Genomic DNA, 27,680 nt, shown 5'->3' with positions numbered 1-27,680 from the left:
CTAGGGCAGTTATTTGCTATATGATCTTGGGCAGGTTATTCACTCTGAGCCTCAGTGTTTTCATCTGTAAAATGGAGATTGTGTCTACAGGATCACTGCCAGATTAAGTATGGTAATGTGTGTAGAATGTCTGAAATGGCTCCAGTGTTTGTTGCCTGACAAAGGGGGAAAAACAGAGACCTCGTCACCTAAGTTAAGTATGCTTTTAAAGGAGTTGCTTTAAGCAATGATAAAGTACTAATGCTATCTAAAACATTTGTTGGAATAAAAATCATGTAATTTGTATTGATGCTAATGGTCAGATTATAATAGCAAATGAAAAAAGATTAACTTGGATGTTTAAAAATATGATATCTGTAATTTTAACAACTACAGAATGAATAATTGTTTTTAGATACCATGTTCCTCTTCCTGTTGGTCCCAAGCAGTAGTTCTAAAAGGATTAACTAGTTTATTTAAAAACTATACCTTACATAAAATAGTCATATTAATGATTGACAATTTTAAGACTCAGCAGAATTCAAAATATGAAAATTTATTTTGCATAGGAAACAATAATCTCTGGTAAACATCATTACTGCATATAACAAAACAATGCCTTCAATTAAAGGGGGAAAGTGAGTTTTTAAACATTAGGGTTAATTTAGAAGAAAATACAGTATATAATAATCTTAACATCATATTTAGGGTAAAAATACTATAATGTGAAAAAAATCCCTAAGAACTGGACAGAACCTACCTAACACCCTTTACTGTGTATATTTTCAGTAGACAAAACGTATTTTGTACCAGATTCCAGCAGTGGTAATTATATAGTTGTGGTCCTTTAAACAATGGCAGCATTGTCCTTGAAGCAGAAAGCTTACTGGGATTTCCTCATCGAAAGAAGAGATTGCAGCTAATCCTAGTACCTTTTGTTAGGAATTACTTAAGGCACAGTGCGAAGTTGAAGGACTATTTTGATACAAACTCAAGCCAGTTACATGTGTGCTTGCCTTGGTATCCTTGCTAGAGCACGTGCAGGCGTAATACTGTATTATATAAAACAAGGCCACCCTGTTGTATCTATGTTACAATTAAACATCAGTCCCAGAAAGTGAACCCTAGTCATTATAGGTGTCCACCTCTGACTTGGAACAAAATGCCACTCCGTTCATGTTCATTTTTGTCATGGAGAGGATTTATTTCCTAAAAGATTCTGAAAGCCAACAAATTGATGTAGTTCTTCATATAGAACTTAAGAGTAAGGGTCAAAATGGCCTCAAAATGGGCTTCGTGGATGACTTCCAACAGTCACAGGCCTTCTCTGCACTGCAGATGTCTGAGCGCTACCGTAACCTAACGAAGGAGGGAAATTGGTATTTTCAAACAAGTGTTTAAGTGGCTCTTTTAAGTCTAAAGAAGCCTTTGGCTTCAAAGATTATAAACTGATTTACTAAATGTATAAAATTTATGAAATTTACTAAATTTATTAATTTAGCAAAGAGCTTCTTTTTCCTTTGGTTCAGTTACTCAAAATCCACTGTGTGAAGGAATAATGTATCCATCATTCAGCCTTTATAGCTGTCTTCCGGTAGCGAAGTACTGTCACGGTTACCCATATATTTAAAGCCAGCATGATCACAAAACGTGTAAGAACTGGAAAAAAAAAAAAAAAAAAAAGGTGTATTAAAAACCGTCTTCACAATATAGAGCAAAACCACCTCCTGCTCAAAGTGTAAGCCTAAATAAAGCTTCACCCCCAACCACCAAAATGAACAATTTTGGTTCCAGGTATTTCTGGGGAAATGATCTTCCTATCATAATAACTACTTTCGGCCCCTTGGCCCGAATTCATAAATAGTAATTTATCATCCTTTTTTTTTTTTTTTTTTTTTTTTTTGAGACGGAGTCTTGCTTTGTCGCCCAAACTGGAGTGCAGTGGCCGGATCTCAGCTCACTGCAAGCTCCGCCTTTCGGGTTTACGCCGTTCTCCTGCCTCAGCCTCCCGAGTAGCTGGGACTACAGGCGCCCGCCACCTCGCCCGGCTAGTTTTTTGTATTTTTTAGTAGAGACGGGGTTTCACCGGGTTAGCCAGGATGGTCTCGATCTCCTGACCTTGTGATCCGCCCGTCTCGGCCTCCCAAAGTGCTGGGATTACAGGCTTGAGGCACCGCGCCCGGCCGTAATTTATCATCTTAAGTGCTCAATTGATAGTAATGTGGCTCTGGCTAAGAAGGGTTGTAACTTTTTTTTTCTTTTTTTTTTGGAGACAGTCTCGCTCTGTCACCCAGGCTGGGGTTCAGTGGCCTGTCTCGGCTCACTGCAACCTCCACCTTCTGGGTTCAAGTGATTCTCCAGCCTCAGTCCTCAGGAAGCTGGGATGACAAGCGCCCGCCACCACGTCTGGCTATTTTTTGTATTTTTAGTAGAGATGGGGGTCTCACCATGTTGGCCAGGTTGGTCTCAAACTCCTGACCTCAAGTGATCTGCCCACCTTGGCCTCCCAAAGTGCTGGGATTACAGGCATGAGCCACCACACCTGGCCTAAGAAGGGTTATAACTTTTAAAAATCCCTTTATAATCCCTTTATTCATCTGAAGTCCTGAGGGTGCTGCTGTGTCAGAACATTCCATGTTAAGCAAGGGTGGTTTAACATATTGTTAAGATCATCCTGAAAAACTGGCCCACATAACAAGGCATGTTTTATATTCAAGTAAGCATGAAAATGTGTCTCTCTATGGAAAAATAAAAATACATATACATAACTTTAACAGTGACTTCACTTCTATTGTAAGGTACAGATAAAACTCCTGATAAATAGGTTTAATGAGATTTAAGATATCTTTGTGTTTGTAAAACACATGTAAGATTTTAGCTACACTGTTTTTAAAAAGTTATTCCCAGTCTGGGCGCGGTGCGCACGCCTGTAAACCCAGCACTTTGGGAGACGGAGGCAGGTGGATCACCTGAGGTCAGGAGTTCGAGACCAGCCTGGCCAACATGGTGAAACCCCGTCTCTACTAGAAATACAAAAATTAGCCAGGCATAGTAGCGCATGCCTGTAATCCCAGCTACTCTGGCAGGAGAACTGCTTGAACGTGGGAGGCAGAGGTTGCAGTGAGCCAAGATCGCACCACTGCACTCCAGCCTGGGTGACAGAGTGAGAATCCATCTCAAAACAAAAAAAGTTATTCCCAGATACACTGATCACTTTCAAGAATAGCTGTCATAGATAAGAAATAAGTCACAATTAGAACAATCTTGATCTTTTAAACTTAATTTCTAATGTATAGGTTTTGTTGTTTACTTGTGGTTTGACTCTCCTTTCCATGCTGAGAATTCAAGTCCTGTGGAAAGCCCCAAGCCTGTCTTCCTTCCCATTTCCCACTTGATCAAAGTTTATGCTTTGACCAGAACAATTTTAGTCCTACCATCAGAACTGACAAAAAGTATTCGAGCAAAGGTATAACCTCCAGGAAGAGACTAACAAACATATCTCTGTTCTGAAGCACTATTTCTCAAATAATAATTAGCTCATTTAAAAGGGCTCCATGCTGGGGACATTGTCTGATCTTCACAGGTGACACCCATCTGTTCTAATCATTTTCCAAAGATGTATAATATATGCTTGATTTGGGAGTTGAAAACAGCCTAAGGAATTACTAAATTATTTTGTGGTTAACCAAAGTACTTCCTCTTCCATGACAGCTTTTTCTTTTAAAGAAACAGAACAAGAACATAGTCCATTAGTGACACCACTTCCCTGCTTCAAAGCCTCCAGAGGCTTCCTACTGTTTGTGGGCAGTTCTTGTAGGCCCTGGATACTTGGGCCACTGCCAGCCTCACGCCCTTCCTCTCCTGAAACTCACCCGCTTGTCACTGTCCCCCTGCTCTCCGCACTCTAGCCCTTTGTCCTTCACTCATGACCTTCACATGCTGCTCCTTGTTAGGAGTCTGGCCTCCCCCAGCACCCTTTCCTCTGGCTAAACCTCTACTCTTCCTCACGATCGCTCTTCTTCAAATTAATCTGCCCAGCTCCTGCAAACTAGGCCAGGTTCTCCTTAGATGCCCATCCTGCCCTACTCTTCCAAATCATGTCCCATTAGAATTCAATAGGGAATTGTGTGATTACCTCATGTCCAATTCCACTGCTTAAGTGGAAGTTCCATGGAGATAGGAATCTATAATCTTGTGCATATTCTATCCCCTGGACCATAAGAAGGAGAGGCTTAATAATAAAAATGGTTACCAAGAAGAGTAGGAATACATTGTTGCCATCTTCTAAATCTGTAATCCAATAGAGCCAAGTCCATCCATTAAGCCCTAAGACAGTTTACAAATGAAGGAGGCACAAATAGCACAAAACTCAAAAAGGAAGTGAGAATATATTTTGCTTACTTGTAAAATCATTGGTGGTCATTAAGGTTGTGATGATTCTTGCTGTAAAAGAAAACTTGCATCAATAAGTAACTTGCCTCTCAGACATTTTGGGGTTTAGCTAATAATGTCGTTCCCTTTTAATATCCCAATATATATTAACCATTATTTCTTAATTATTTTTATTTTTTTTTTACCTATATATATTAACTATTCTTGATAGAGTTTGGTAGTACAGAAAACCAAATAGTGCTGTGTTTTGTAATTACATAAAAACTAGCCATGCCAGATCACCTGAGGTCAAGAGTTCGAGACCAGCCGGGCCAACATGGCAAAACGCTGTCTCTACTAAAAATACAAAAATTAGCCAGGTGTAGTGACGGGCGCCTGTAATCCCAGCTACTCAGGAGGCTGAGGCAGGAGAATCACTTGAACCTGGGAGGAGAAGGTTGCAGTGAGCTGAGATCATGCCAATGCACTCCAGCCAGGGCGACAGAGCCAGACTCCATCTCAAAAACAAAAACAAAACAAAAACCAGCCATGCATCCTACCCCAATGGTTTTGAAACTACTCATAAGGGAGGGTACCTAGAAGGTACTCAAGCGCTGCCCGCGGAAACTCGGAAAGACTGCGCTCCCTTCCACTGTCTTCTGTGCTAACCCGCAACCCCCGACCCTCCAAAAGCAATTCTTAATAATTCTCAGTTACAAATTGAGCCTCTGGGTAGTTTTATTTAAAGAAAGGCTCCCACTAATTAAGAACAATGTTTTGGCCGGGCGCGGTGGCTCAAGCCTGTAATCCCAGCACTTTGGGAGGCCGAGGCGGGTGGATCACGAGGTCAGGAGATCGAGACTATCCTGGCTAACATGGTGAAACCCCGTCTCTACTAAAAATACAAAAAACTAGCCGGGCGTGGTGGCGGGCGCCTGTAGTCTCAGCTACTTGGGAGGCTGAGGCGGGAGAATGGCGTGAACCCGGGAGGCGGAGCTTGCAGTGAGCCGAGATCACACCACTGCACTCCAGCCTGGGAGCACAGCGAGACTCTGTCTCAAAAAAAAAAAAAAAAAAAAAAAAAAAAAAAAAAAAAAAAAAAACAATGTTTTGGCCAGGCGCAGTGGCTTGCGCCTGTAATCCCAGCACTTTGGGAGGCTGAGGCAGGTGGATCATGAGGTCCGGAGTTCGAGACCAGCCTGGCCAACATGGTGAAACCCGTCTCCACTAAAAATACAAAAATTAGCCGGGTGTGGTGGCTGGCGCCTGTAATCCCAGCTACTTGGGAGGCTGAGGCAGGAGAACTGCTTGAAACGGGAAGGCGGAGGTTGCAGTGAGCTGAGATTGCGCCACCACACTCCAGCCTAAGCGAAAGAGCGAAACTCCATCTCAAAAAACAAACAATAAAGGTTTTCAAAGCACTGATTTCTATCCTTTTATAGATAAGGATTTTATAGATATCCTTTTTAGATTTTATAGATAAGGAGACTGAGGCCCAGAAAAGGGGAAGATTTTTCCAAGGGTTTAACTAGAACTATTTTGTTTAGTTCATTTGTGTGCTGTAGCCCTTTACTTAGTAAACATTCAGGAAACTGGAGTAACAGTTTAAACCGACACACGAGAGCAGAGAGCAGCATGACTTGGGAGTTAGAGAAGACCACTGCCTGCAGCTCAAGGCATGCCTTTCCTAGCCCAATACCAGCCCATCAGAACCCCTCTCTGCTAACACATTCTGCATGTAGCACATATTGACATAGTAGTTTTTTGGTCTTATCTTCCAACTAAACTGCAAGCCCCTGAAAGGCAGAGGCCAAATCCTATAAAATGTTTTGTTGACATGTTTGATAAACCAAGGCTTTACACACAGACACCACATAAATAGCTGTTGATTAAATCATCATTTAAATAAAATAAATCATGTAAGTAGACAGAAGACTTCAGTTAGGGAGGCAGCCACCAAAGGACTCTCAAACTTTTTAAAAGGCTGTTAATAACCACACATCTGATAAGGGTTAATGACCAAAATATGTAAGAAACTCAAAAGACCCAATTAAAAAATGGGCAAAGGATCTGAATAGACATTTCTCCAAAGAAAACATATAGGGCCAGGTACAGTGGCTCACACCTGTAACCCCAACACTTTGGGAGGCTGAGGTGAGATGAACACTTGAGCCCAGTAGTCTGAGACCAGCCTTGGCAACATAGTGAGACCCGTCTCTACAAAAAATTGGCTGGGGGCGGTGGCTCACGCCTGTAATCCTAGCACTTTGGGAGGCCAAGGCGGGTGGATCATTTGAGGTCAGGAGTTCAAAACCAGCCTAGCCAACATGGTGAAAATCCATCTCTACTAAAAATACAATTAGCCAGGCATGGTGGCATGTGCCTATCATCCCAGCTACTCGGGAGGCTGAGGCAGGAGAATCGCTTGCCTTGGAGGCAGAGGTTGCAGTGAGCCAAGATTGCACCACTGCACTCCAGCCTGGGTGACAGAGCAAGACTCTGTCTCAAAATAATAATAATAATTAATAATTAACCAGGTGTGGTGGTGTGTGCCCGTACTTCCAGCTACTTGGAAACCTGCAGTGAGTGAAGATCACATCACTGCACTCCAGCCTGTGAGGCAGCGAGACCCTGTCAAAGAAAGTAAGTCTTCATTTTAAGACATAATTAAGACAAGCAACTTGTTGAATATAAAGACCAGCAGTCATGGATGGAGACATTGGCCCTTTAAGATGCAGAAGAACCGTGATGAAATCTACTTAAAATGTCTAAAACTAGTAAATCCAACTAATGTGACAGCTCTGAATTATAAAAATGTTTCTACCTATATATACCATATATGTATTTTAGGTAGTTTTTGTAAGAATCCAGATGAACAGTGAACATTTTAAAGTTAAGACCAAACAATGTGGCTGCTGAAAATCTCCATTACGACACATTTTATTCATTCTCAAAAGCCACTGTTCATCTTTTAAAACCTGCTATATTCAAATTTTTAAGATAAATTAGTGCATTCAATATAATCAACCTCTTCATCCTTTCAAAGAAGAGAGAACTAATTAATATCAGGCCAGATTTTTGGAGAAAAATACGCTTTCATTTTTTTTTTCTTGGCAACTTAGATCTTACAGAAAATGGAGAACACTTTGCATTAAATCATCTTTGTAAACATGGATACACTTAGGAGGTTCTAGCTGAACAGCTATTTGTAAAGCAGTAAAGCGCCAGGGACCATGTTACTTCAACACCAACTTAACACCCTACTAGGTAGACACTTGGTGCTACCAAAGGCCTCCCCACCGTCTGAGTCCGGTCCTTACTTGCACAGGTATAGGAAGAGAGGCTCCAAGTCAGCGCACTCACAGTTCCCGAGTCTCTCGTCTTCCATAGACACTGGAGCTGTGCAAACTTACTGGCCGCGCTGATGAAAGTACATAGATTCTGTTTGCAGATAAAATGTGAGAAAGTCACGAGTCTGTTTGTTAAAAAAGCAAAAGAGGCCTGGGCACGGTGGCTCACACCTGTAATCCCAGCACTTTGGGAGGCCGAGGCGGGCGGATCACGAGGGCAGGAGATCAAGACCATCCTGGCTAACACGGTGAAACCCCATCTCTACTAAAAATACAAAAAATTAGCTGGGCGTGTTGGCGGGCGCCTGTAGTCCCAGCTACTTGGGAGGCTGAGGCAGGAAAATGGCGTGAACCCAGGAGGCGAAGCTCACAGTGAGCTGAGATCGTGCCACTGCACTCCAGCCTGGGCAACGGAGTGAGACTCCGTCTCAAAAAAACAATGCAAAAACAAAAGAGCACCAGATACTCAAAGCACTTTTGAAGCCAAATTTTCAAGTCAAAATAATAACGGATTTGTACAAAGTTGAAACCTAACTTTGGTGAAAAAGAATGCAATAGTGAGACATTTATTTATTTTGTTCATTAGTTAAGACAGAGTCTCACTCTGTCGCCCAAGCTGGAGTGCAGTGGCACAATCTTGGTTCACTGCAACCTCCGCCTCCCAGGTTCAAAAAATTCTCCTGTCTCAGCCTCTCGAGTAGCTGGGAGTACAGGCACGCGCCACCACGCCTGGTTAATTTTTGTATTTTTAGTAGAAACGGGGTTTCGCCATGTTGGCCAGGCTGGTTTCAAACTCCTGACCTCAGGTGATCCGCCTGCCTCGGCCCCCCAATATGTTGGGATTACAGGCGTGAGCCACCACGCCCAGCTTAAGACATTTATAACTCACAGATTCCACCATGCAGTGGGTAACTAATGGCCAGGGCTAGTTTGAAGTTGGGAATGAGAAAGAATCAATGCATGGCCACAGAGTTTCATCTATCCACACCTCTAATAAGAAATAAGTACTGAGGGGCCAGGTGCGGTGGCTCAGGCCTGTAATATCAGCACTTTGGGAGGCTGAGGCTGACAAATCACAAGGTCAGGTGTTCGAGACCAGCCTGGCCAACATGGTGAAACCCCGTCTCTACTAGAAACAGAAAAAAATTAGCTGGGTGTAGTGGCGGGCGCCTGTAACCCCAGCTACTCGGAAGGCTGAGGCAGGAGAATCGCTTGAACCCAGGAGGCAGAGGTTGCAGTGAGCTGAGATCGCATTGCTGCACTCCAGTCCTGGCAACAGAGTGAGACTCCGTCTCAAAAAAAAAAAAGGAAAAAAGAAGTACTGAGATACTGTGCTTTAGAGCTTGGGGAAAACTATGCTGTTCTGAACTGACAAATATGAACTCCAGCAGCAAGCTGTGGCGCTTCAGGCTTGAACTGCTGGCTATTCTGCTAGTCTGTGTGGAGGTGCGCTCAGGCCTCTGCTACTCGGTGAGGAAGTGATCCTCACACATCAGCCTGCTGCTCTGCACAGCATCCTCCATGCTGACCACCACCAGCCCTGCCAGCACCAGTCTCTTCAGCAGCTGAAACTCCCGTCTCCGGGTTGAGTGTAGGCCGAAGGGAGATGAGGTGACACCTGGGAGACCAGTTAGGCTAGTGCAGTCACCTGGGTTTGTACGAGGGCAGGAGAAACAGATGAGGTGAGAAGTGTTCAGGTTCCGGATATATTTCCAAGGCAAAGCCAATAGGATTTGCTGAGGGAGTGGTAATAGGATGTGAGAAAAAGAGAAATCTGGCTGGGCACGGTGGCTCATGCCTATAATCCCAGTACTCTGGGAGGCTGAGGCAGGTGGATCACGAGGTCAAGAGATGGAGACATCCTGGCCAACATGGTGAAACCCCGTCTCTACTAAAAATGCAAAAATTAGCTGGGCGTGGTGGCGCGCACCTGTAGTCCCAGCTACTCGGGAGGCTGAGGCAGGAGAATCACTTGAATCTGGGAGGTGGAGGTTGCAGTGAGCTGAGATCATGCCACTGCACTCCAGCCTGGTGACAGAGCAAGACTCTGTCTCAAAAAAAAGGAAAGAAAAGAAAGGAAAGAAAGGAAGAAAGAAAGAGAAGAAAAAAAAAGAAAAAGAGAAATCCAGGAATCCAGGGTGATTCCAAACTCCAGTGTTTCTGGCCTTTGCAGTGAAGAACGGAGTTGCCATTAATTGAGACAGATTAAGATGAAGGAGGGAGGGGGCAGGGTGGGAGATCAGAAACCCAGTTCTGGACACAGAAGGTTGGAGAGGCTCACTGTCAGGCAAGGGTAGCCGGTGGCTGGCTGTGAGGTGTGTGTTGGAGCCCTGGAAACACTGGAATCAGGGAACTGAGGAGGAATCAGTAAGGACACAGAAAGGATCAAGGGAAAGGGACACTGGAGAGCAAGGCGTCCTGGAAGCCAGGTGGGCAAAGCGATTCAAGGAGGAGTCTGTGGGGAAAAGAAAGAGAGATCAGACTGTTACTGTGTCTATATAGAAAGAAGTAGACATAAGAGACTCCATTTTGTTCTGTATTTGAGATGCTGTTAATCTGTGACCCTACCCCCAAACTTGTCCTTGCAAGAGACATGTGCTGTGGTGACTCAAGGTTTAACGGATTTTGGGCTGTGCAGGATGTGCTTTGTTAAACAAGTGCCTGAAGGCAGCTTGCTTGTGAAGTCATCACTATTCTCTTAATCTCAAGTACCCAGGGACACATACACTGCGGAAGGTCGGAAGGTCGCAGGGACCTCTGCCTAGGAAAGCTAGGTATTGTCCAAGGTTTCTCCCCATGTGATAGTCTGAAATATGGCCTTGTGGGAAGGCAAAGACCTGATCGTCCCCTAGCCTGACACCTGTGACGGGTCTGTGCTGAGGAGGACTAGTGTAAGAGGAAAGAAGGCCTCTTGGCAGTTGAGATAGAGAAAAGCATCTGTCTCCTGCCTGCCCCTGGGCAATGGAACATCTCCGTGTAAAACCCGATTGCATGTTCTGTTTACTGAGAAAGGAGAAAACCGCCTTAGGGCTGAAGGTGGGACGTGCTAGCGGCAATACTGCTCTTTATGCACTAAAAAGGTTTATGGAGATGTTTGCATATGCATATCAAGCACAGCCCTTTTCCTTAAACTTATTCATGTCACAGAGATCTTTATTCATATGTCTTACTGCTGACCTTCTCCCTACAATGATCCTATTATCCTGCCACTTCCCTTTTTCTAAGATGGCAAAGCTAATGATCAATAAATACTGAGGGAACTGAGAAACCGGTGCCCGTGCGGGTCCTCTGTATGCTGAGCGCCGGTCCCCTGGGCCCACTTTTTCTTTCTCTATACTTTGTGTCTCATTTCTTTTCTCAAGTCTCTCGTTCCACCTAATGAGAAACGCCCACAGGTGTGAAGGGGCAGGCCACCCCTTCAGGAGTCCTGATCGATGGTGTCAAAAGCTACCGAGATATGAAGAAGAGGAATGAGAACTGGTCACGGGCTCTGGCATGAATGAAAGCCGCTGGTCTTGACAACAGCAGCTTGTTGACCTTCTGTCTCCCCAGGAGAAGGAAAGCTCACGGGGAACATTCAGTCTGTTTCCTGCTGGGTCCCCAGGACCTGTGACAGTGCTGGCACCTGGCCGGCACTCAACAAATCCTTGCTGAGGGAATAAATCCTTAATAATAATGCAGTTTGACAAACGTGATGATAAAAGTGCACCCAGCGTGACTTGGGAGGACAGAAAGGGTTACTTGGACAAGGAAGAATTATGGAGAAGGGAGGCCAGGTGCAGTGGCTCAAGCCTGTAATCCCAGCACTTCGGGAGGCCAAGGCGGGAGGATCACTTGAGGCCAGGAGTTCAAGACCAGCCTGACCAACATGGTGAAACCCATACAAAAATTAGCCAGCCATGGTTGCATGTGCCTGTGGTCCCAGCTACTCAGGAGGCTCAGGCACAAGAATCATTTGAACCCAGAAGGCAGAGGTTGCAGTGAGCCGAGATCACACCACTGCACTCTAGCTTGGGCAACAGGGTGAGACTCTGTATCAAAAGAAAAAAAAAAAAAAAAGGAATTATGGAGAAGGGAACCGCAGAAGTGCTCTTGGGCAGAGGAGTTGACCAAGGACCTGTGGTCAGGCCTGTGGCAGGATTAAAGTCACCCTGGGAGCTAGGTGCGGATGGCTTGGAGGATGGCTGACCCCAGGCAGGAAGGCCTGTGAGGAGAGGGGGCTCTTGTACAATCAGGAGACCTGGACAGAGCAGAGGAGGGAGGGCTGCAGGGGAGGGCTCGCACCAGAGAACTAGCCAGACCACAGGCTCGGCGGGGTGGCAAGGAGTCGGTGCGGGATGGGAAGAGCTGGGGAAGCTGGCTTTGTTCACACACATCAGGGCCCCAGACCACATTACGACACACTCGTGCTAAACACAAGCTTGCCTGCTAGATACTCTACCAGATCCATCTTTCAGGAGCAAAGCCATCTTTACAATCCTGAAACAGTGTTGGTTTGGCCCTCACCGAGCCCCGGAATGACTTATCACCTCAATTCAATGGGAGACTATGAAATTTTTCTGTAAACCAGTCTAGGCTAGGAACAGGATTGGAAAGGAGAAGGGATGCTTAGCTGTTACGGGGATCATTTTTAAGTACTTTAATCATTTTCTTGTGAATAAACCATGAGTATATGAATTATCAATTTAACCATGAAAGCACAGTTTAGGACTTCTGGGGGAACGATCTTGGGTACCTGCATTTGAAAGCCAAAAAACAGAACATTCTACAATGGAGGTTTTCCACTGATTCAAGCAGCATCCGCTCCTCTCTAGGATTTTGGAGTTTCGCTACCATGTGTGAGCTCTGAAGGCCCAGCTGGTTCTCCTGCACTGGGGCTCTCCATGACTCTCAGATCTGGGCCACCTTGTGCCCCGGGCCCTGGCACCTCAGAACAGATGCATGAGGAACACTCATTGAGTCAGTGAAGGAGGGCTATGGGCAGACACAGCACGGAGCCTGGTGTTCAGCCCTCACACGATAAAGGAAAGAATCAAAATTACATTTCATGAAATGTTACATCATCAATGTGTGGTTAGACTAGACGACTACTGCTAAGGGTACAGAAGAAACACCAAAAAGCTGTTGTTGTCTTTGACCCCTGAACGTGATTCTTTTGTTTTGTTTTGTTTTGTTTTTGAAACAGAGTCTCGCTCTGTTGCCCAGGCTGGAGTGCAACGGTTTGATCATGGCTCACTGCAACCTCCACCTCACAGGTTCAAGTGATTCTCCTGCCTCAGCCTCCAGAGTAGCTGGGATTACAGGCACGCACCACCACACCCAGCTAATTTTTGTATTTTTAGTAGAGATGGGGTTTTGCCATTTTGGCCAGGCTGGTCTCGAACTGCTGACGTCAAGTGATCCACACGCCTCAGCCTCTCAAAGCGCTGGGATTACAGGCGTGAGCCACTGCACCCAGCCGTTCTTGACAAGCCTATATCTCAACATTGCTGGAAGGATGTTTCCTGAGGGGTGAAGGCTCACAGCTGCTGTATGGGAGCTAATCACCCCCAAACTAGAACCACCCAACTCAATCAGTAGTAGGAGCTACTGAGAACAGAGAGAACAGAGACAACAGAGACAACAGAGACAACAGAGAGAACAGAGACAACAGAGAGAACAGAGAGAACAGAGAGAACAGAGACAACAGAGACAACAGAGAGAACAGAGAGAAGAGAGAACAGAGACAACAGAGACAACAGAGAGAACAGAGACAACAGAGAGAGAACAGAGACAACAGAGACAACAGAGACAACAGAGAGAAGAGAGAACAGAGACAACAGAGAGAACAGAGACAACAGAGACAACAGAGAGAACAGAGACAACAGAGAACAGAGACAACAGAGAGAACAGAGAGAACAGAGACAACAGAGACAACAGAGACAACAGAGAGAACAGAGACAACAGAGACAACAGACACAACAGAGAGAACAGAGACAACAGAGACAACAGAGAGAACAGAGACAACAGAGACAACAGAGAGAACAGAGACAACAGAGACAACAGAGAGAACAGAGACAACAGAGAGAACAGAGGGAAGGCTCATTTACAGGGTTGTGAGATTTGGCAAAAAAAAAAATACAGGACATCTAGTTAAATTTAAATTTCAGATCAACAACAACAAATGTTTTAGTACAAGTATGTCCCATGCAATATTTTGTTTGTTTGTTTTTTGAGATGGAGTCTCGCTCTGTCACCTAGGCTGGAGTGCAGTGGCGTGATCTCAGCTCACTACAAGCTCTGCCTCCCGGGGTTGAAGCGATTCTCCTGACTCAGTCTCCCAAGTAGCTGGAATTACAGGTGCCCGCCACCATGCCTGGCTAATTTTTGTTTTCTTTTAGTAGAGAATGGGGTTTCGCCTGTTGGCCAGGCTGGCCTCAAACTGCTGACCTCAGGTGATCCGCCTACCTCGGCCTCCCAAGGTGCTGAGAATACAGGCGTGAGCCACCGCGCCTGGCCCCATGCAATATTTTGGACATACCTGTACTGAAAAAGTGTTCCTTTTTAATACGGCAACCTTACTTATCTGCTCTCCAAAGAAACAGGGTTGAAATGTAACAGAAATTTAACAGAGAATCTTGTCCACAGACAAGACGCTGGGGGAAAGGGGAAAGAAATTCATGAGTCTAGGTGTGGCAGGCAGTGCCCTGCGACCACCAGTTAGTTCTCCTCCTTTTCTCATTCACTTCTGTCACCTTGGAGAGGTCTGTGGTCAAACACATCCTCAACCACCCTCAGAAGCCCTTGGAAATTTTCAGCCCTGAGCCAAGTATGAAAATAAGTCGGCCCTTCTCCAGGACAAGGCCAACATGCCATTATGAACCTAAGAAGCAGCTCATTAACTGATGCTCAATTCTTCATTCTAAAACTGTTAGTGGCCGGGCGCCTAGGCTCAAACCTATAATCCTAGCACTGTGGGAAGCCAAGGCGTGTGGATCACCTGAGGTCAGGAGTTCGAGACCAGCCTGGCCAACATGGTGAAACCCTGTCTCTACTAAAAATACAAAAATTAGCTGGGCATGGTGGCACATGCCTGTAATCCCGGCTACTGGGGAGGTTGAGGCAGGAGAATCCCTTGAACCCAGGAGGCAGAGGTTGTGGTGAACCGATTGTGCCATTGTATTCCAGCCTGGGCAACAAGAGCGAAACTCCATCTCAAAAAAAAAAAAAAAAAACATACATATATATATATATATGATCTATCAAGTTCTCTCCAAGGTAGCTTATTCCTCCTCCTTTCTTTTCAAGCACAATGCTTACCATGGCCAGGTCTATGATCCACTTCTGCAGGGCGAGGACGAACCAAGAAGACACCAATCTTACCAAGTGTTAAGGGACACAGCAGTGGGTCGCCCACATCCCCGCCACCCTCCCATCTCACATATACAAACCAAGACCACAGAGAGCTGCACATGGAAGCCAGGTGGGTGGGAGAGGGGGACATGCTACCAGAATCTGCCGGATTTGGAAGGGATGAAAAGGGTTGCAAGTGAACACCTGCTGGGAGTTCAAAAGAACGAAAGCAGGTTACGGAAGAGAAATACAAAGACACCCACACTCACGGGCTGCTCCCGACGACTGGGAACATTCCTAGTGGTTTTCACTGACCACTTAATTCCAGACCATGCAGACATCTCCGATTTATGGTCAAAAGCTGAGCACTTAAAGAGAAGTCCAACATTATAAAGCAGGAATGTTCTGCAAAATCGGTGTGATGTGAACTTCTGTTTACTGACTTCCACCTTTCCCACTAACTCCACTGTAAAAATGATACAGTTGGGGTGGGCAATGCTGGGAGTCAGGCGTGTGCACTGAGCTCGGCGACGCCACAGGAATAGAGGCCAGCTGGGAGCTGAACAAGCACCCAGGAGACAGCGGCCAGGCTGGAAGGGGGTGGCCAAGAGTCTCTGGAGTGGCCTTGGGAAAGTCGCTTTCCATCTTTCCACCTTGATTTGCTTATCTGTAAAATGGACTCAACATTCCTTACTCTACCTCCCAAATGCCTAAAAGCACGTAGCACTGCCGGGCGCGGTGGCTCAAGCCTGTAATCCCAGCACTTTGGGAGGCCGAGACGGGCGGATCACGAGGTCAGGAGATCGAGACCATCCTGGCTAACACAGTGAAACCCCCGTCTCTACTAAAAAATACAAAAAACTAGCCGGGCGAGGTGGCGGGCGCCTGTAGTCCCAGCTACTCAGGAGGCTGAGGCAGGAGAATGGCGTAAATCCGGGAGGCAGAGCTTGCAGTGAGCCGAGATCCGGCCACTGCACTCCAGCCTGGGCGACAGAGCGAGACTCCACCTCAAAAAAAAAAAAAAAAAAAAAAAAAAAAAAAAAAAGCACGTAGCACCGACTCAAGAGACTGCTATTATTATAATTTCAAACATTAATTAAATGAAGATACTGAAACAATGCCCGGTGCTAAAAGTCAGTGGAACTAAATACTCACAGCCTGGTCAACACCAGAAGGTAGCTCGAAGCTGGCTGGAGAGAATCCTGTTTTGAAAACACTAACTCAATTTTGAAAGCTAATTTTTGTGACTCCTCCCCCAACCAATTCTGTTCCATCCACCTCATTCTGTGTATTCAGAATATACATTTTATAAAATTTGACCAATAGTAGGAGCTTCTGAGATCCTACAGATGATTTATTTGTAGGGTTGCCAGATTTCACAAATTAAAGTACAGGACACCCAGTTAAATTTGAATTTCAGGTGGAAAATAAATAACTTTTCCCGAGTTATTTATTGGTGTGAGACATCATGCTTGAATCATTTTTTTTCTTCTTTTTTTTTGGAGCACTAGGGAATCCCACTATGTTGCCCAGGCTAGCCTCAAACTCCTGACCTCAAAAGATCCTCCCACTTAGACCACCCAACCCACTGGGGTTACAGGCATGAGCCACTGCACCTGGTCAATAATTTTCAGTAGAAGTATATCCCATGCAATATTTAAAAGTATTCCTTAATATGGTAACCCTATTCTTTTGCTCTCTGTAAGTCCAACAGGAGATTATAAGCATCTTGCTGATACTACGGACTCGCCATCAGCCTCCAGCTATGTGATATCTCCCAGTGCCACCAGCACCCAAATTTTCTAATCTGCAGACTCACCACTTGCACAAAGCTGTTGCATTGTATTTCAAAAGTAAATCACGTGGCCGGGCGTGGTGGCTCAAGCCTGTAATCCCAGCACTTTGGGAGGCCGAGACGGGCGGATCACGAGGTCAGGAGATCGAGACCATCCTGGCGAACACGGTGAAACCCCGTCTCTACTAAAAAATACAAAAAAACTAGCCGGGCGAGGTGGCGGGCGCCTGTAGTCCCAGCTACTAGGGAGGCTGAGGCAGGAGAATGGCGTAAACCCAGGAGGCGAAGCTTGCAGTGAGCTGAGATCCGGCCACTGCACTCCAGCCTGGGCTACAGAGCGAGACTCCGTCTCCAAAAAAAAAAAAAAAAAAAAGTAAATCACGTAACTCTTTTCATCTTCAAAGTACCGTTTACCAGTACTTTAACCAGCTGGGACTGACTGTGAAGTGTTGAGGTGCAGTACAGCTGTGCAGTCCCTCTTTCTGCAGAGAGAAACGGAGGCAGCAGAGCTTACCACTCGGGAAACAGCAGAGGGTCAGGAGTCGGCCAGAACCCAGCTCCCTCCACCGACACAGGCTGCAGAGCCTCGCTGCTGGTAAAACCACCACAACGGCCCTGTCATTTACTCTGCTTGACTGTGTTTCTGGCACTTCTAGCTTCCACAACAACCCTAAAACATAGGCATTATGATCCCACGTCGCAGATGGGGGACGCGCAGTTTATGGTGTATGCTGAAGCCACCGCTGTGGTGGCAGGGACCTGTCCTGTCTGGCTCCAGGCCAGCTGTTTCCCACCACTCCACACCCACATTCTCATGGCCTGCGCTTAGGTCACTCGGGCCACAGGCCTGGCTCTGCCCTCCTTCCTCTGCTCTGAAGAGGGCATGGGAAGAAACAGCTCAGGACATTTCACAGATGTGGCAGGACAGGCTGACAGCTAGTGCCATTGAAAACACTTTCTTGGGCCAGGAGTGGCGGCTCATGCCTGTAATCCCAGCGCTTTGGAAAGCCAAGGTGGAAAGGTCGCTTGAGTCCAGGAGTTCAAGACTAGTCTGGGCAACACACTGGGACCCAATCTCTAAAAAAAAATTTTTAATTAGCTGGGCATGGTAGCATGCACCTGTAGTTCCAGCTACTCGGGAGGCTGAGGCAGGAGAATTCCTTGGCCCCAGAAGTTCAAGACTGCAGTGAGCTATAATCCAGCCACTGTACTCCAGCCTGGGTGACACGGTGAGACCCTGTCTCTTAAAAAAAAGGTTAAAACATCTTATAGCTTGGGCAATATAGGGAGACCCGCATACCTACAAAAAATTTAAAAATTAGCTGAGTGTGGTGGCATGCTTCGATAGTCCAAGCTACTCGGGAGGCTGAGGCAGGAGGATCGCTTGATCAAGACAATTAAGCTTGACCAAGGAGGTCAAGGCTGCAGTGAGCTTTGATCCCACCACTGTAATCCAGCCTGGGCCACAGAGCAAGACCGCCTCAAAACAAACAAACAAACAACAACAAAAAACACTCTCCTGGTTTTTTTTTTTTTTTTTTTTTTTTTGAGACGGAGTCTTGCTCTGTCACCCAGGCTGGAGTGCAGTGGTGCCATCTCGGCTCATTGCAAGCTCCGCCTCCCGGGTTCACACCATTCTCCCGCCCTCAGCTTCCCGAGTAGTTGGGACTACAGGTGCCCGCCACCACACCCGGCTAATTTTTTTGTATTTTTAGTAGATACAGGGTTTCACCTTGTTAGCCAGGATGGTCTCGATCTCCTGACCTCATGATCTGCCCGCCTTGGCCTCCCAAAGTGCTGGGATTATAGGTGTGAGCCACCGCGCCTGGCCTCTCCTGGCTTTTTAAGGAGTGTGACGTTCAACTAGTGAGTCTTTACAAAGAGAACTGAAGTGAAGCCTCACCCTCATTCACAGGAAGTGCCACTGAGCGGGGTCACATCTTTGAGCTGACCAGGCTTCCACTGCAAGCCTCAGCCACCAACTGCCGCTCAGACCTCAAGGCTCAGCCTCTAAGCTAACGTCCTGAGAGGCGCCGGATACTCTCAGTATTGCTTCCAATCCTTGGGGACCATTATCAGGGCAGGAAGAAATGTCTCAGATGAACTAATGCAGCTGGATGATGCTGCTCTTAGCAAGGGTGGACTCGACCCATCTGCCTTCCACTTGGCCTGCTGGCACCGCCCAGGGCATGCTGGTCTCGGAGGGGCAGCAGGGGCTGTACTGAGGGCATCTCTAGTGTACGTGGACACATTTATATTTGAGATTCTTTTTTTTTAACCAAAAAATACACATCTGGTAAAGAAGCCTGCTTCACAATGCATACTATTCGCAAATAACACCCCTGTTCCCACTTCTGGCTCAGATTCGGAAAGGATACACAGCGATGTAAGGAGTGGCCTGCTTCACGTTCCCGTTAAAATGAAAGATACACAGCAGGAGGATGACATCTGCAAGAGAGAGGCTCCGAGTGAGGGAGGAAGGGGAGACCCGCAGCAGCCCGCCGGACAGGGAAGGGGCTGTTACCTTGTGCGATGAGGATGGGGTACTCCAGGTAGGTCAGCGGCGGATACCCATAGTAACACTGGTACCGGAGAAACACCAGGAACCTGGAAAGAGGAGGGCACATGTCCACGCGGCTGCCCCAAAACGCAGCTGTCGGGGCCTGGCAGGCACCCGGAACACAGGTCAGTTTGCCGAATCCTCGCAGTGGTGGTGTGGACACCCCATTGTTAAAGACGAAGGTTTAGAACAAAATAGATGGAATTCAGTTGAATCATCTGTACAATTTTTGGAGCATCCAGAACGTACTGGGCACCGGGCCATAGTGCAATACCCATGACCTCTATAAAGTGCCTTGAGATGGTCACTTACAAAGGATTTTTACAGAAGGCAAATCCCTGAGCAGGAGTATGAGACTGGGCCTTCTGGGCCCACGCTTGCTGGCCTGCCTGCCACGTTGGGCTCTCACTGACCCCAGCAGCTGCCCCTCAGCTGCTGCACACATCTGCAGAGGCACAAGGATCCGAGGGGCTGCAGCCATCCCTGGATGGGGGTCTGTAGCCATGTTTTAAGAGTTAGAACAGTACCTGGATGGTCCAGTTGCCTTCCAGAAGAGCTGCCTGGTTGAGACAGCAGTGGGGGAAAAGCACAAAGAACCACCCTCAGTTTCACTAAGATTCCAGCTGTGAGGATGCTGCAAAGACCCCAGAGTCTCACCTTCTCAGAAGAAAAGGCAGAGCTTCCTGCCTCCCCCTCACACCCAGCTGTCTCCTCCCTCAGGACCGGAATCCCCGTGGTCTCCCGGGGCTCCCGGGGCTCCCGGGTCTCCCGGGGCTGTTTGTCCCACACCCAGCTTTGTGGCTCCCTCCCTCTCACCTGTGTGTTCAGACCACTCAGGTCGGGAAGAAAGGGGAGCAGGAACCACGGGACTTCAATGTACAGGAGGGATCCCCCAGGGTCTCCGATCGCCCAAGCTGGGAAGGAATCCTGGAAAAGCCCGGTTCACAAACAGGCTGTGCCTCCCTAGACAGTGCGCGACTTAGCTGGGGGCGGAGTCGGAGGAGGTCCCAGTGTTGCCGAGCACGAGGGCCTCCCGCAGGCCTGGTCCCCGAGTGGAGGCCCCCACCGTGCCCAGGAGGGTCCCCACCCCCAGCTGCCTGCCGACCCTCTGGGCGCTTGGCAGCTGGGCCACCTCCCAGCTTCAGGGATAAGCGGTACCTCTGCCCAGCCCTGCCCTGCCCTGCCGCAGGGACTCTCCTCCTGCCAGCCTCCTGAGCAGCCCTCTCTGTTCCCCTGTGAGATGGAGCCAGAGCAGCTGGCAGAGCGGGAGGCTGCACCCCAGCCCCTCTGTGGGGCCACAGCCAGCCGCTGAGTGCTGAAGAACAAAAGCTATGGGGGTCTTCACCATTGAACTAACGGTGTGCTGACCCTGGGACGCAGCCACAGTCCGCAGGCCAGGCCTGAGAACCTGGGGATGTCAGAGCCCGTTCTCACCTCCAGGGGTCATCCATGCTGGCCTCCACATCTCACAGACCACTTAGGGAAACGGAGGCCCAAAGACACCAAGAACATACAAGATGAAGAGCCTGGATTCCCCGAGGCTGATCTGGACGCAGCCGTTGCTGCCCCTGCAGGTTTTGTCATCTACTCCCTGCTTTCCCTGGGACTCAAACTCCCCCAGCCCCTGCAGCCTGGGGAGGTGGGGGCAATGTCTTTCCTTTAGTTTCTAATGTTTCTTTTTTTTTTTTTTTTGAGATGGAGTCTTGCTCTGTCGCCTAGGCTGGAGTGCGGTGGCGCAATCTCAGTCACTGCAACCTCCACCTCCCGGGTTCAAGCGGTTCCCCTGCTCAGCCTCCCAAGTAGCTTAGACTACAGGTGTGCGCCGCCACGCCTGGCTAATTTTTGTGTTTTTAGTAGAGACGGGGCTTCACCATGTTGGCAAGGCTGGTCTTGAACTCCTGACCTCAGGTGATCTGCCCATCTCGGCCTCCCAAAGTGCTGGGATTACAGGCGAGAACCACCATGCCTGGCCCTTTAAAGTTCATTTTAATAAGTAATCGCTACAATGCTCATCATCATAAAATCATGCTGGCCGGGCATCTGACACAGACCCATTTTTTTTTGTCTCCATTCCCATCTGCTCCATGCAACTGTTGGAGTTTTCTCCCTCAACACCTGCTAGAGGGTTAAACAAAACATACCCCCACCCAGGCTGGGGGACAAGTGACCTGGAGCACTTAGTGGGCTCCAAAGGCATCCTACCCAGAGGCCAAGGTTCTACAGCCTAAGGGTCCATCGAGGGAGGGCCGCAGTCAACAGAAGGCTGCAGGCAGGGCAGGTCCTATGGATCCTGTGTTCCAGGAGGCTCCTGGCTGCAGAGAGCAGGGAGGCAGAGCCCTGCAGGCAGGGCAGGAGGCCGCCAGCAAGGCTGAGAAGCAGCAAGGTTGGGAACCAGGGAGGGGGAAGGACCCAGCTACAAGGAATGCCCCTGGGCGGCAGAGGCAGGTCCCTGGGCGGAGGCTCCTGCCCTTCACACCAAGCCACACTAAAAAGGCTTTTCTGGCGTCATTAAGACACACTTCATGCTCCAATTGACTCGATGCTCTCAGAACTGGGAAATGGAGACCCAAAGAGGGCCCGTGCCGTCCAGACGGCTGACTGCGACAGCCCTGGAGTTCCTTCTGCTCTAACTCTGGCTGCTGCCGGATCTGGTCAGGGGCCCAGGGCCCAGCTGGCAAGCATGGCCAGCCCCAGGCGGGCCTCCCAGGCAAGGCTGGGAAGGGCATGAGGGAGGCAGGCAGGCAGATGCGAGGGCCAGGACCCTGCTGGGCTACCCAGCCCGCTGCTGCCCTGGGCTCCTTACCTCCCTAACTCAGGTTCTCATTGTCTGGGGACAAAAACAACACCTACCTCCTAAGGCTGCTGTAAGGATTAAATAAGATTATAATTCATGATAATTTATACAATGCATAGAGTCAACACATGGAATGCTCAGGCAATGCCACATGATAATAAACAGCTGGCAGTATGGAGATGAAATCTACTGGAACTGAGCAAGGGTACAGCCTTGATCCCTTCCAGCCTGTCTTCCAGGTGAGGCTGGCACTGCAGCTGGGCCCTGACAGAAGTCTGTGTGCCCATGTACAGAAGTCTGTGTGCCTGGCCCTGGCCCTGGCTTGGAGGCTGCAGAGCTGGTGCACCAGCCCTGACAGAGCTCCCTTTACCTGTAGTGATAACAGCAAGCCCCTTAGACAGGCCAGCAGGGACAGCAGCAAGCCACTGCCCCACCCAACCCTTGGGCTCCCATGCCCAGAAAGATCCTTCCACTGCCAGAGGTCTGGCTTTCACTAAGGCGAGCTGGGACTAAGGTAAGCTGGGAGAGGTGACAGCTGACAGATTTAATATGAGCCCTCACCTACGTATCTCTGAGGGTTTGCGTTTTTCAAGCAATGGTGCAAAGGTGGTGGAAATGCAGGCCTAGGGGCTGGTGGCAGGAGGGAATCTACGGACTCTACAGACGGCCTGGCTTCTTTTCCGTCATGGGTCCAGCCTCAGCTTCCCCAGCTCGGGGACCTAGCAAGGGGCCAAGGCCAAATCCCGCTGTTGGCTTTCATGCGCTTGTCCCCTCTCCCACCTGAGCGGTCACTGCAGCCACTTCCAGCCTGTGTCCTCTGCCACAGCCTCATCGCTCCAGCCTCTCTGCTCCCAGCCTGGCGGCGGCACCAACCTGAAACACAGGCTGCCTGCCTCCCCTGGTTGCCTCTCAACCCTGCCATCCAGCCTGGGACCCCCCTCCACACCCCACAGGGCAAAGTCACTCACAAGCCTGGAAGAGGTCACAGCCCCTCCCACTGCAAAGCTTTCCCAGAAATTTCCCCTCAAAGCCCCCCATTGGATGACTGTGCCCAGGGCTGGGCTCCATAGGGCCGGCCCAGGGTCCAGAGGCTGAGTGGGGTCCCTCACCCTCCCACACCTGAGGTCTCCTCTTTCTCCCCCGCACCCATTGGCTTCTTCCCATCCTGTATCCCGCACCCCCCACCTCGCCCACCTTGCGCTCCAGGACGGCTTGTGTGGAGGATCAGCCTTCAGACCCCACTGGGTGATGGCGGGGAGCAAAGTGGAGGGCCTGGCCTGGCCAGGGGCAACGGGCGAGATCACTAGGTTCAGGTATGCGTTTTCCTATCGGGGCTCAAAAATGATACCCCAAAAGTTTGGAGCTCTGGCATGATGAATACTTTGAATAGGAAGGCCTTAGAAGCTGCCTCAGAATCAGGGACTGAATGACCTCTCCGTCACCCCTTCCCAACTTTGGAGAGACTCTCCAAAGTCCTTATAGATGACTAAGGAAACTTCTTTCTATAAGAAATGCAATTGTCTTAAGACCCCCTCCCAAGGAATCTCATTAAATAACCAGGAAAGGTTCCCCACCAACCACCGGGAGAAGACAAGAGATTCAGCCATCTTAGTTCAACCCCTTATTTCACAGATGAGGAAACCGAGGCCCGAAAAAGAGGCTGAGAGTGCGTGGTGAGTTTAGGGACAAAGAATATGACAGCCTCGAGGTGCAAATGGCCTTGCTCAGGGCCAGCAGGTTTTGTCACTAGCGCACCGAGGGCTGCCTCCTCTGCGTCTGTTTCCTCATCTGTAAAATGGGCGTGCACAGTCAATTCATGCCACGCGGGACTTGGTGAGAAACAATGTAAGTAAGCGGGTGGCGGGTGGCCCTGGGAAGAGCACCCCGAGCCCCTAGGCTACCTAGTTCACCCTCGGCCGCCCAGCTGCGACGCCGGCGTGCAAGGATCATTCCCGCCCTACTTCGAGCCGAGGCTCTCCCGGGCTCCCAGGGGGCAGCAGCTGCGAGGGGGAAGGAGGCAGCCCCGGTCGCCCCGGGCCTTACCCTGCCAGCTCCAGAAGTAAACTCGGAAGGCTGAGGCCCCGCGCGCTGCGCGCAGCTAGTACAGCGGAGATCTGCGGCAGCTTCAGCGCGGCGCACACGCCCAGAGTGCTCCAGTTGCACAGCCCCAGCAGCGCCGCCTCCATAGCGCCACAGGTTTGGGCACCGGGGCGGCGGCAGCGGTAAAGGGCCGCTCAGCCTCGGCGGCACAGCTCTGCCGAAGCCTTCCGCCTTCCCGGGATCCGCCCGGGACCACCCAGCCAGGGCCCGCCCCTCCGCGCTCCCCCTTGCTCCGGATCCGCCTCGCTCGGCCCCTCCCCTGGACGCACCCCGCCCCCTGGCCCGCCTTGCCTAATCCGCCCGGGCTCGCCCCGCCCCCTGGCCAGCCTCATCTCGCCCCGCCCACGGGCGGCAGCCCCGCCCACAGGCCCGCCTCCCACCCGCCCGGGATCGCTCAGTTCTCGGACCCGCCTCACCTCGCCCCGCCCCCAGATTCGCCCCTCCCGGTCGGCCTCACCTAGCCCAATCCCCTGGCCAACCTCGCTCCGCCCCATCCCTCCTCGCTCCGCCCCCTGGCCAACCTCGCCTCGCCCCGCCCCTCCTAGCCCCGCCCCTGGGCCACTGTCCCACCCTGGCCTGTGGGCTCCGCCGGCAGCTGCTTCGTTTTTTCGCCTTCTTGCGACCTGATAATTTAGCAGCCGCCGGGAGCCGCCCCGGAGGTCCGGCTTTTCAGGGATTGGGTGGACCGGGAGGCAAACGGGCACCCCCTAGGGGGATGGGCTATTCTGAGAGATTTTTCCCTCCCTACAAGTGTTTTAGTTTCTCTCACTAAGCATTTCAGGAGTTAAAGCCTCCTGCTTAAGGGCTTAAGGGCTGGGTGCCCCCTCCCGATTTTACAGATGGGGAACTGGGCTGGAGAGGCTCTCTGGGACCAGAGCCCCGGGGTCACCTCATTCGTGCCCTTTCAGAGCACGCGGCCTGTCTCCAGTCTGGGACGGAAGGCTTCCCGGCTTCCCTCCTAGCGGCGTGGGCCCTGACCTGAGAGCCTACCGGAAGCCTTGAACTTGAACACTTCACAGTGAAACTGTTTCTTAAGGATTTCTCCTGATAGAGTAACTTGGACGTGACCGTCTAAGCCACAAACGGAGGGAAAGGGAAGGACGCATTTTCCAACCTCTGAAAATCGCCTGTGTATTAGGGCCAGGTTATGAAGCAGGCAAAAAAGCACCAAAATGCAATGCCGGAATCTATGATCGCTGGTTTTGTGCCATAAACCTCAGCCGGGAAGGGTGAGGGACCGGAGCTGGGTCAGCTTCAGAGTTTGGAGTTCTGGCCGAGGCTCTTTCTCTCGAGCCTTACCAGCGCATCACCTCCGCCTATGGAGAGAAAACAAACAAACAAACAAATAAACAAAAAACAGGTGGCGAGTCCTGTCTCCCAAGTCTAAATGAGAACAGGACGTTCAGAAGGGAACCCTTAAAGGAAATTGGCCTTGGGCCTACCCTGGCTAGGTTGATACTGATCATTATTGCCCCTGAAGCAGGAAGACTGCTTGAGGCCAGGAGTTCAAGACCAGCCTGAGCAACACAGGGAAACCCCGCCTCTACTAAAAATGCAAGAATTAGCCGAGCATGGTGGTGCATGCCTGTGGGCCCAGCTACTCAGGAGGCTGAGGCAGGAGGATGGCTTGAACCCAGGAGGCGGAGGTTGCAGTGAGTCGAGATCACGCCACTTCACTCCAGCCTGGGAGACAGAGCCAGACCCTGTCTCAAAACAAATAAATTTTATATATATATATATATATATATATATATAAATTTTTTGAAGAAGAAAATAGAGAAGAGCTTTTTTTTTTTTTTTCTTTGAGACGGAGTTTCACTCTTGTCGCCCAGGCTGGAGTGCAGTGGCACGATCTCTGCTGACTGCAACCTCCACTTCCCGGGTTCAAGTGATTCTCCTGCCTCAGCCTCCCAAGTAGCTGGAATTACAGGCACGTGCTACCACGCCCGGCTAATTTTTGTATTTTTAGTAGAGACGGGGTTTCACCGTGTTGGTCAGGCTGGTCTCGAACTCCTAACCTCAGGTGATCCACCCGCCTTGGCCTCCCAAAGTGCTGGGATTACAGGCATGAGCCACCGCACCCGGCGTAAAGAGCTTTTAACAAGCATCAGCAGCAATGACTACAGAAACATCTAGAACCTGTTGAGTGCCTCCTGTGTGCCAGGTGTTTTACTTTCATCATGGTATGTGGCACGCCCCTTGAAGCAAGGAGGTGGTCCTGGTTGGAAGTGTTCTGCCCCAGCCTTGGACTCTGTTTATTCCAGGGGGTGGCCAGGATCTGGGCCCCCAGGACTAGCCTTAGGAGGGAGCTGCTCCCACCTGGGGCCCAGCCTGTGCTAACATTTGGGGATGCAGGCTGCATGAGGGGCTTTTGAGAGGTATGCGTGCTCCCAGGACCACGCAGGGAGTGGCCTCCTCCACTGTGGAACAAATGCTGCTACTGGTCTAGGACACTGCTCTGGGGGTCAGCTGGGTGAGGCAGGGCTGTGGAAGAGGTTTCTTCCTGGCTCCTAGATCCCTCCCTGGCTACTTTGCGTGAAGACCGGGATGGGGTGATGTGGGTGTGTGGCCCTTGGGGGTTAGGCAGATCTCAGCTATCCTCCTAGCATTGGCCCCTACAGACTGCATGATCTTGAACAGACCTTAACTTCCCTGTTCCTCGGTGTCATTTTTAAAATGGGAGAACCATCCGCCTCAGAAGGTTATTGAGAGGTACAGAATAGGTGCTCAACGGAGATGGTCATACCCCACCAGGTGCAAACTAGCAAAACCTTTTTGGGATTTGTGGGCACTGGCTTTGTTCCTGAAGCTGTGTGGGGATGGTGGTCCTAGGGGGAGCCAGGTTTGGGCCATGCAGGCAGGCATTTGGGTCTCAGCCCCTATGCCCAGCGATACATCTCAAGAGCATGCCAGCTCTTCTGCTCAGAGGATAACCTCAAAACGGCTGATCTGTGAGGCTCCTCTGTCGCTTCAGGAGGTTGGGGAGTGTCTGGACGGGGGTCTCTACAGTGCACACTCACTGGGATATCTCTGCAGGACAAGATAGTGCCCCCGTGTTAGAGACCTCTGCCTCCTCCCCAGCTACATGGCAGCCCGGTCACAGTCTGTTACAGGACCTGACCCCACTCCTGGGCCACAGCCACACAGAGTGAATCAGCTCCCTGAGTGAAGCTGGCCACGGAGTCTCATTGAAACCGCCTTTGCAAAAATTATAACAGGAAATTATGACAGTGAAAGAGATCAGACCTAACTGACTCCATCTTGCTTCTAACCTTTAAGCTGTCCTGGTTCCTTCCTGGGCATAGGCTGAACCAACCTTGTGAAGGAATTTAGTTTATGGTTTGACTCTGAAACAAAATTAATAATAGCCCTTTCCTGAAAAGACCACCTTTGTGCCTT

The 27,680-nt window shown here is 49.5% G+C and overlaps 1 protein-coding gene across 6 annotated transcripts; it reads right to left on the bottom strand.

Moving 5' to 3' along the window:
• Nucleotides 1–514: 514 nt before the first annotated feature.
• On the bottom strand, nt 515–24,542 carry PQLC3 (PQ loop repeat containing 3). Of its 6 annotated transcripts, XR_003115377.1 has the most exons (8): nt 24,225–24,542; nt 19,352–19,434; nt 19,206–19,275; nt 15,000–15,057; nt 7,671–7,791; nt 6,910–6,981; nt 4,381–4,422; nt 515–1,638 (listed from the first exon to the last, which is right to left on the bottom strand). XR_003115377.1 is itself a non-coding variant. In XM_025354895.1 (7 exons), exons 1-7 carry the CDS (start codon nt 24,365–24,367, stop codon nt 1,547–1,549), a joined length of 609 nt encoding a protein of 202 aa, XP_025210680.1. In that variant the 5' UTR covers nt 24,368–24,542; the 3' UTR covers nt 515–1,546. The 6 variants fall into 6 exon arrangements, 5 of the variants coding, with proteins under 5 accessions (XP_025210680.1, XP_025210681.1, XP_025210682.1 ...); XM_025354895.1 differs by lacking the exon at nt 6,910–6,981; XM_025354896.1 differs by lacking the exons at nt 4,381–4,422; nt 6,910–6,981.
• Between the last annotated feature and the right edge of the window lie 3,138 nt (nt 24,543–27,680).

Source organism: Theropithecus gelada, chromosome 13 (assembly GCF_003255815.1).
Source record: "Theropithecus gelada isolate Dixy chromosome 13, Tgel_1.0, whole genome shotgun sequence".
NCBI classification, from domain to species: Eukaryota; Metazoa; Chordata; class Mammalia; order Primates; family Cercopithecidae; genus Theropithecus; species Theropithecus gelada.
Note: the sequence above shows the minus strand (reverse complement) of the source record. Positions and strands in the feature narration are given on the sequence as shown.